The sequence below is a fragment of the Neofelis nebulosa genome, chromosome 10 (assembly GCF_028018385.1).
Source record: "Neofelis nebulosa isolate mNeoNeb1 chromosome 10, mNeoNeb1.pri, whole genome shotgun sequence".
In the NCBI taxonomy this organism is placed as follows: Eukaryota; Metazoa; Chordata; class Mammalia; order Carnivora; family Felidae; genus Neofelis; species Neofelis nebulosa.
The window spans coordinates 61,182,000-61,192,628 of NC_080791.1; the positions used below are offsets into that span (position 1 = coordinate 61,182,000).

Genomic DNA, 10,629 nt, shown 5'->3' on the forward strand with positions numbered 1-10,629 from the left:
CCTACTGACTTTATTTATTTTTAAGGTTTTTTTTTAATTTAATTTTTTTGGGGGGTGCAGAGAGAGGGAGAGAGAGCCCCAAGCAGACTCCACATTGTCAGTGTGGAGCCCAATGCAGGACTCAAACTCACAAACCATGAGATCATGACCTGAGCTGAAATCAAGAGTCCAATGCTTAACTGACTGAGCCACCCAGGTGCCCCTACCTACTAAGACTTTAAAGGAGTACATGATTATTTATCAGGTGAAGTGGTCAAATTAATTAAAATCAGTGAAATATATTGACTCCACCACAGTCTGCACATGATTGGGAAGTCATTTTTTTGTTGTTGTAACAATGATCATTTCATCTGCTTACACGAATGTCCAATCCCAGAGATCAAACTGAGGGAGTGTATTCCACTCCAGAAAATTCAACATCTCATGAAGTTTTAATCAACTCTTTTTTCAGGAAGTTTCTCATGTGCAGGATTGGAGGAGGTGTCAGCGTGAGCCCGATGTGGGGGTCGATCTAATAAACCGTGAGACCATGACCTGACCTGAGCCAAATCAAGAGTTAGATCCCCAACCGACTGAACCACCCGGGTTCCCTCATTTCCATATTTTTGTTTTACCTTTTGTTTTGTCTTTCTCAAGAAGGCAGTGATGTGTCTGTATTCTAAGAAGTTCTATACAGGTTCTGACAAGCACTAACTACCAAACATTGAGTGTTTACTTTCTTTCATACATTGTCCTGAGTTCTTCACATATAAACTAACACAGTTCTCACAATAATTCAGTGAGTTAAGTGCCATTACTACTCCCATTTACAGTTGAGAAAAATTAAGGAACTGGGTAAGATTCCATGTAACATATCATAGTGCCAGCAATAGATGATATGCTATATTTCTAAATTCTTATCCCATGATTTTACATACTATTTATCTTTTTATCAGATTATCAGTATGCTGCAGCCTCAAGAAAAAACAGTGGAGAGGCTCAGGAAAACAGAGGTAATCATACCAATAGGTCCTAGAGACAGGAGACACAGAGGCCTTGCAGGGCCAAATAGAAAATCACCAGGGTGATCAGGAGGCAGAGGAAAGGAGGGGGAGGTGGGGAGAGTGGCAAAGGCAGAGCATTTAAGTGCTTAAGCTCTGGACTTTGTTGGTATTTCCACAGGAAAGGAAGGAAGGAAAGTGTGAACAGTTTAGAATTGGTTAGTTGGAATAAGTTTGGTGGATTTTGTGTTAGAGGTATAGTGTCTAGTTTCCTGGTACTTGGCCCCAAGATAATTAAGGCAGAAGGATACTGTTTCCTGGCAGATAAAGGAGGTATGGACTGGTTAGTTTGCATATCGAAGGTATGATCCTGGCTGGACCCTTTGTTACTTTAAGAATTAACTAACCCAGCCAGAGAGAGGTGGGTCTCTCCCAGCCAGAAAGGTTTTGTAAGATATCAAAACATCATAATATACAAAAAATTACATATACATATATATTTATATATATAATATAAAACCTTACATGTAATGTATATTTTATCATATACAAATTTAATTTTTATATATATTTTGTTTACATTTATACATTTTATATTTTTATATTTTCTTATATATTTATATAATATAAATTACATACACAAATGTTTATATAAATATGTATTTGTCTAATATAAATTTATTTTATATAATATGTATTCATATTACTTGTATAACTATTATAATTATTTTATGCATTATAAATATACAAATAATGCATATATGTATTTGCGTTTATATAATACACATTTATATTATTTATATATAGCATATGCTATACTATTTAGCATTTTATCCTTATACCATCAAGCATTATAAATATATCTAGTGGCCTTTTACTGTTCCTTTAGGTTCTGCCTTTGTCTACTCATGTCACCTTAGTAAGATATATTCATGTTTATCAGTAATCTCTTCTAGAGAATCCACTACTTCCTCACCTAACCTCGTTATTTGGGCATCATAGGGAATTTCCTTTCACAAAATTTCTATAATATATAGCTTTTTATTGCCTTGGTCATAGTCCATTGGTATATGTAGCTACAGAAGGTCATATAATGATCTCCTACTTTCAATCAAGCAGTATTTTAGATTTTATTGCATTAGGGACTTCTTAGTGATAGCCACATCTATATTCCTACTGACTGTGAACCAGTCTGTTTTTTCCTATGATGTTATAACAGTAATCCTTCTAGTTTCCCTTCAAAGAAAATGTGTAAAATCTCATTCGGAGCGGTATTCTCTATTCAATGATTTGGCTATGACAAAATCATAAGGAAAACAAAATGAAACTTTTGGATGATTTTAAGCTTGTAGAATGGCTAATGAAAAAGTAAAAAAGAGTACATAAGGTTTACTGAATAAATTTATAAGGAAAGAGAGCAAATTATAACAATTCCAGAAGTTTGAGGTGGGTGTGAAATGGGACAGTACAATCAAAAGGAGTAATTATTTTCTTGGCCAAATAACACCAGTAAAATGCACGAAAGCACCTAGGTTAGGTCGAGCTCCATTATGGACATTACAGTGGCTCACAGCCAACCCTGCCTTTTTGCATCTGAAACACATTAATATCGTCAGAATATTTAAGCTACACTGGTTTTCCAATTGATCTGTTTCTGTGGGTTACTATCCTATCCTAATTTATGGTGCCTGTTTATTCAATTGACTTCCTATCAATCTTCACAACTTTCTGTCTTCTCTAGGATCTGTGACTACTTATATCACCATCTACCCCATTCTGCTTATATATCCACTTTGAAAGCTAACCAAACAGAATTATCTCAGTGAGTCAAATACACTCTGCCTCTACTGATAAAAGAACAACTCCTCCATATCATTTCCATGAACCTGGATAATGGGTCTGCACATAGTCAGCTCAACCAGTATTTGCAGAAAGAACAAATATCCTCATTCCCCACTCTGAGAGTCAATTCCTAAGATCTGTGGGACAGTATTTTACTCCCTAAACCACAAAAAAAATGGGAAGACCGGGAAAGGCTGCCACTTTCTGGAGATTCTGAGCTTTGAAAACAATGGACAGGTCTATGGGATTGAGAATCTATCCTATGCCTTCAAGTGCCACCGAGGGATTTCTCTTAATCTGAAAGGTGTCTGGAGTTTGGAGATAGATATAGACAAAGGAGCTAATATTGTCCTCTATGGCACCATCTGAGAACACTTCAGAACCTAGCAAGATCAATGCTCTTAGAATCATAAACTCCATTTCTACAATTTCTTCATGCAGATACCCACACAGGCTTTGGGAAAAGATATTCAAGAATCCTGTTCTAATAGTGACTTGTTGATTCCCCAAAATTAAAAGTAGTGGCCACATTTCCATCTATGTTTTTTTATGTTATAGAAGACATGATGAGAATTCCCTTATTTTTCATCCATAATTTTTCTCTGAATAGGTATCAGAGTCAGTGGAGAGAAAAGGATTTATCACCCTGATGGGATCTACCAACATGTCATATCTGAACCCAAAGACTGTGACCCTGACTGGGATCCCTGGACTAGAGCATGTGCAGTTTTGGATCGGATTTCCCTTCCTTGGAGTGTGCCTGGTGGCTGTGCTGGGGAACATCTTCTTGTTAATCATCATCCCTACAGAACGCAGTCTTCACCAACCCATGTACATCTTCCTAGCAGTTTTGGCAGGCACTGACCTAGGTCTCTGTGTAGCCATTGCTCCCAAGATGTTGGCCATCTTCTGGTTTGGCTTGTGCTCCATGGCTTTTGATGCTTGCCTCACTCAGCTCTTCTTTATCCATGCCTTGCAGGGCATGGAATCTGGTATCCTGTTGGCCATGGCCTTTGACCGCTATGTTGCCATCTGTGATCCTTTGAGGCACACATCCATCCTCACACCTCTCTTTCTAGTTCAAATCGTACTGATGGTAGTAGTCCGGGCAACGGTGCTTGTTGGAATTTTACCCATTCTGCTTAAACGCCTGCAACTTTTCCAATCTGTGGTCATTGTCCATTCCTACTGTGAGCACATGGCTGTGGTCAAGTTGGCTGCAGAAGATGTCCATATTAATAAATCATATGGGCTCTTTGTGGCCTTTGCAATTCTAGGTTTTGACATGATCTTTGTCTTCATCTCCTACATTCTGATATTTCAGGTTGTTTTTCGTCTTCCCCAGAAGGAGGCACGACGCAAAGCATTCAATACTTGTACTGCCCATATTGTTGTCTTCCTGGAGTTTTATATCCTTGCCTTTTTTTCCTTCTTCAGCCACCGTTTTGGACATGTATCACCCTATGTTCATATCCTCTTGTCTACTATCTATCTGCTTGTGCCCCCTGCCCTTAACCCCATTGTCTATGGTGTAAAGACCAAGGAGATCCGCATGCGGGTTGCTCAGATTTGTATTCTGAAGCCTGACACCCAGAAGTGATCTAAGAACAGAATGACACCGGAAAAATGTATATTTACCCATTTATGATGGAATCTCCTTGTACTATGTCTATGTTGGTGGGACTTTCACATTATAAGGATCTCCCCTAAATAATCTATATTCCCCAAACAAAAGGAATCAGAAGGTGAGATAAACTTGAGTAACAAGTATATAAGCATCTCATTAATTCCTATAATATCCCCCATCTCTCTATTCCTTTCTTCCTTTATCTTTTCTTTTTACCTTCCTTCCTTCTATCAATCTTTCTTGTTTTTTTCTTCCTTCCTCATTTGCACATCTATTGTATCTTTCTGCAATACCAAGAAGCAGTTTATCCTTTATGTGTAACAGTGACAAAGACAGATTCCATGATTTCAAAAGATGAGAGTATAGCTACAATATAAAATACTGAGCAAATATAATTTAATGTTATTTAGGCCATGGTAAAAGAATAAGAAAATATCTACTTTCACATGTGAGAAGCAACTAATTTAGATTTTAAAAAGAATCGGAGAAGACCTCATATAGGAAGTCAAGACAAATGTGAGATTTGAATAATGCATTTTACTTAAAATGATAAAATGTTATTAACCAAGATTTCACATTTTTAAAAGACTATCATCATAACTCATATAGATGTGGAGAAGTATGTGCGGGTGTGTGTGCATCTAACCTCCTTGAGCAGTGATTCAGGAAAAAGCAGGCTCATCTGTGCCTTTGTTAGTGATCAATAATACACAGAATTCTGAAGTAGGGAATTATGTATTAATATATCAATGTCTGACACATGGTTTTATTTAGTTGTACAAATATAGTCCTTTTATTGGATAAATGAACAACTCAACTTCTCAGAGTTGCCATTGACTAGCTTGTGATGGCCTTGGAAGGAGTTCATTCTCTGTATAGTCTGGTAACTCTCTATGAACTTATTTTTTTTTTTACCTAAATGATATTAGGAGATACTTCCAACATTTTTGAGATGCAATCCATCAACATGAGCAGTTCTCTGATGAGGGGCATGAAACTTCTCAAAGGGCTTACAAGCTAGTGAAGAAAATCCAAAGACGTTGAAGTTTATCTATATCTCCTTTAGTTACCTTTTCATGTCAGACCTTCTTGTCCGGCATCTCTGTGGCTTGAGAGCATACACACTACCATTATTATCACCATATGGACACCAATAATCTTAACTCAGTTGGTTTTTCTATTTACCATAGTGGTTTGTCTCCCTCCTCTTGATGGTCAAGCTAAAGACTTATACTATGTCTTATAGTAGGAATAGAAGATTAAAGTTTATCCTATGATGATCTCAGTATATAAACAGGTGAGTATGGCATAAGAGTGTCTGTCAAGGGTTTCCCCAAAAGCAAATCAAAGCAATAATTTTAGTGTATGTAGTATATTTGGGACTTGCTTCAAGAAAAAAGTTTGCAAAGGACTGAGCAAGAAAGATAATGAAGAGAAGTAAGCCATTCATGTGTGCATGACTGAGCAGGTTACCGCTATGGATTACCAGAGCTCTTTCCTGTTGAGGGTATCTGGAAAAGGTAAGGGTCACACCTTGAAACTGTACCAATGAGGGGCTAGAAACAGCATATTTATCTAGAAATCTCCACCTCTTGTTAGATGGTAACTCCTAAAATATCACCTTCCCAACACTTCTCACATGTACTATTTATGGACAGAGCATGCTCCCCAGGTCAGAGAAAGGTCTTGGAGTCATGGGAATCCACTGAAATGAAGAGACTATCTACAGGCAATATATGGAGCAGGTTGAGGGTAAATGGACAGACAGTCTTTTATAATGTAGGTAAGAAAATGTTTTTCTGGGTAAACATGAAAAAAACAAGTAAACAGAAGACAGTAAGTTCCTTCATGATTTCACAGATTTAGACAAGGTATGGAACAATGCTAAATGTGTCATGTACTCCAGAGAAAGAATCCCCATGAAATAGATTTGTAGGAGAATTAATACATAGGTCTCAGGTACCAAGCAGTCAGATATTTATGGGAAAAATTCTGAAGTACGAACTATTTAGAAGAACAAATGGAAACACTAGTTTTCCAATATGTGGAGATTTTCCCTGTTACCTGAGCCAATGGAAAACTGAGTTTGGTTATATAGCCTTTCTACTGGGAAGGAGGGGGCATCCTTTGTTTCCCAGGCAGACAAGATAAGGCTCACTGGATGATTTTTTTTTTTTTTTGGTATTATCTTGCGTGTCTTCACAAGAAATATTGAGACATATTGAATTAAATTCTTATCCTAAAGTGATTTTTGTAATAAGAAAGATTCTTTTATATATTTTGTGGGACTAGAATTCCATCTAGAGGCTTTTATGTTTTTTACTTTAAAAAATTTTGTTTAATGTTTATTTATTTTTGAGAGAGAGAGAGACAGAGACAGAGTGTGAGCAGGGGAGGGGCAGAGAGAGGGGGAGACACGGAATCTGAAGCAGGCTCTGGGCTCTGAGTTGTCAGCACAAAGCCCGATGCAGGGCTCCAACTCACCAACCATGAGATCATGACCTGAGCCTAAGTCAGAGGCTTAACCAACTAAACCACCCAGGTATCCCCCCACCCCCATCTAGAGTCTTTTAAAAGAAAGACATACAAAAGGTAGACCAAAAGAGTGAGATTTCCAAATAAGATAAACTAGCTGTCTTCAAAAAAAAAATATGGAATATACTAGTGAAGGAAACTTTCAATCCTCCTGCCACTATCTGAATCAAAACCCAAAACAGGTGTGAGAGCTATTAATCTATTTATCCATTTATTAATTCATTCATTTTGTTTAAACTCAGTATCTATATTGTGTACATAGTATGAAAGGCTCTGAAAGAGCCTAAATAATGTTCATGCAGTCCCTGCCCTCAAGAAATTCTCTCCAGGAAAACAGTACTGTAAAAATATTAAAAACATGGATATTTTGATCAGACAGATGTAAGCCTGACTTTTGACTCTACTATCTAATAGTTGTGTGTTATAAAAAGAAAATTTAAAAATATTTTAATTGTCTAAACCTAGTTTCCCTCATCTTTATAATTGGGATAATAATAATTCCCTTAAAGGACGATTGTATGGACATAACAATTTAAAATGTGTTTTAAGCATAGCACATAATGATAAGGCGCTTCAAAGATAGTTATTATCATTATTAAAATTGTTAACAATAATAATGAAGACAGGCATTAAAAATTTAATATAAAATGCAAGGAAGTCATTGTTATGACAGCGACCTGAGATAAGGAAAAATAGATGGAGTAAGGAAACACTTGCGGTGTATTTTTTTGTTGCTTCCACTATAAAATTTTAATATATTGAAGAAAATCTTACTATAATAAAATTTATATTTCCTTTCTAGTCCTCTTGATATGCAGCTTCTTGCTCTGAATGGAAATAAGAATACCTATTTTAAAAAGTCGTGCAAATTTGAAACATCCTAAAGGAAATATTTGATACATGGACAGTTTATGACTTCTAATGGAAGTTGATTTTAGGGAAAACCTGAAGTTAAATTCTATAAAAACTCCAATAAATGTCTATGCCTTTACAATCATAGCATATTATGTGTTAATAGATGTTCACGTGCCAATGCCCAAGTGAGATCATTTAGAGAGAAAATTCCTATGTGTAATCTGACTCAAGCTCCTACTTCATAACCACAGCAGAATTAAATTCTACATTGCATTTATTTCTTTTCCAGCATTGTGGAGATATAATCGACATATAACACTGTTCAGGTTTAAGATGTACAATGTGTTGATTCAAAACACATAGAGTGCAAAATGATACCACCACAGTGTTAGCTAACACCAGCATCATGTCACATAATAACCATCTCTTTTCTGTTGTAAGAACATTTAAGATGTTATCTCTCAACAACTTTCAAGTATATAATACAGTATTGCTAGCTATAATCCCTATAATATGCATTAGATGCCCAGAACTTATCTTATTAACTGGAAATTTGTACTCTTTGATCAACATCTCCCCTTCCTCCATCCCCAGCCCCTGGTAACCACCATTCTACTCTGTTTCTATGAGTTTGGCCTTTATAGATTCCACATGTAAGTGATATCATATAGTATTTGTATTTTTCTGATTTATTTCACTTAACATAATGCCCTCAAGGTCCAGCCATGTTGTGACAAACAATAGGATGTCCTTCTTTCTCATAGCTGAATGATCTTCCATTGTGTGTGTGTGTGTGTGTGTGTGTGTGTGTGTGTGTGTGTTTGTCCATTCATCCACTGATTGACACTTAGATTGTCTCCGTATCATGGCTATTGTTAATATTGCTGTAATAAACATGGGAGTAGAAATATTTCTTTGATATTCTCTTTTCATTTCCCTTGGGTATATACCCTGAAGTATGATTACTGAATTATATGGTAGTTCTATTTTTAGTTTTTTTTTAAATTTTTTTTTTTTTTTCAACTTTTTTTTATTTATTTATTTTTGGGACAGAGAGAGACAGAGCATGAACGGGGGAGGGGCAGAGAGAGAGGGAGACACAGAATCGGAAACAGGCTCCAGGCTCCGAGCCATCAGCCCAGAGCCTGACGCGGGGCTCGAACTCACGGACCGCGAGATCGTGACCTAGCTGAAGTCGGACGCTTAACCGACTGCGCCACCCAGGCGCCCCTATTTTTAGTTTTTTGAGGAACCTCCATACTGTCTTCCATAGTGACTATACCAATTTACATTCCCACCAACAGTCCCTGTTTTCATTTTAAAAATAACAAAAATGGTGTCATATTTTGGGAAAAAAAAATGTTTCTTCTCTCTTGTTGATTTCAAACTGCTTGAGTCAAACTTTATGTGCCCCAGATGTTTAAAGATTAATACAGTATTGTTCTTGGTTGATGACATTAATCAGATCAAGGAGCTTTAAATGCTAGCTGTATTTGGTACAAGGGAAAACACAGCTAAATGATAATGGCATGTAGGAAGGTAAGCTGGTATAACCCAAAGATCAAAGGCTTTGAAGTACCACATATCTGAGATACATTCAGAGTTTATTAGAGGTGACTTTGGACATGGTTGTTTTAAGTTTATGCTTTAATGTCCCAATTTGATGAAAAAAATAATATAAATTTTGCAATTGTGATAAGATAGTTAAATGGCAAAATTTAATCTTGCACTTAATCTGTACTAAAAAAGTATAGGGGCACCCAGGTGGCTCAGTTGGTTGAGTGTCTCACTCTTGATTTTGGCTCAGGTCATGATCCCAGGGTCATGGGATCAAGCCCCACATCAGGCTCCACACTGACTGGAGAAAGATTCTCTCTTTTCCTTTGCCCCTCTCCCTGCCTCACACTCTCCCTGTTTCTCTCTAAAATACATTTTTTTTTTTAATTTTTTTTTTCAACATTTTTTATTTATTTTTGGGACAGAGAGAGACAGAGCATGAACGGGGGAGGGGCAGAGAGAGAGGGAGACACAGAATCGGAAACAGGCTCCAGGCTCCGAGCCATCAGCCCAGAGCCCGACGCGGGGCTCGAACTCACGGATCGCGAGATCGTGACCTGGCTGAAGTCGGACGCTTAACCGACTGCGCCACCCAGGCGCCCCTAAAATACATTTTTTAAAAAAGTAAAAATATATTTCTTACCTATGGGGTGGAAAACCTTGAAAGTAATCTACAAACTAAACATTTGTTGTGAGTAATTGAATTGAAAGTGACTAATGTTATTAAGGAACTTTGAATTTTTACCTTTATTAAAGTAGAATTTGAAGTCTCTGGTAACTGTCACTTCAATTGCAAGAATACGCTAGACAAAATATATTTCTTTTGTGGCCACCAGATCTTATATATTTCAGGAGTGGATGATAAAAAGAAGGTAAATTTGAGCTCACTATTGCTAAGAACTCGACGGAAACACAAATGCCATAGTGTGAATTAGGTAAATTATGCCACATAGTGCCATTAGGTGTGCACGTGGAGGAAGCTCTCTATCAGAGGAGATTTTCAAATAGGAATTGAGCAATCCTTTCTATGGATCGACATTCTTCATGCGGCAGATGGAATTAGAAGAAAATCACAGCAACTATAAGTACCACTGGTTGGGTTGAGTCAGAGCTGTAAGGAATGATAATTATTTTCAGTGGGTAGGCATATGAACTAACAACTGGTTGTTGGTGTATTTAATCAGTGACAATATTTGAGTATTTCTTTTTTCCATATGACTTTACATTCCATAA

At 36.9% G+C, this 10,629-nt stretch overlaps 1 protein-coding gene across 1 annotated transcript; it reads left to right on the forward strand.

Moving 5' to 3' along the window:
* The first annotated feature begins 3,471 nt into the window (after nt 1–3,471).
* On the forward strand, nt 3,472–4,520 carry LOC131488616 (olfactory receptor 52A1-like). The gene has a single exon (XM_058690476.1). It carries the CDS (start codon nt 3,472–3,474, stop codon nt 4,420–4,422), a length of 951 nt encoding a protein of 316 aa, XP_058546459.1. The 3' UTR covers nt 4,423–4,520.
* The last annotated feature ends 6,109 nt before the right edge of the window (nt 4,521–10,629 follow it).

Bases quoted from the DNA above. Each gene is read 5' to 3' on its own strand.
- LOC131488616 (XM_058690476.1), top strand. From the start codon at position 3,472: ATGGGATCTACCAACATGTCATATCTGAACCCAAAGACTGTGACCCTG.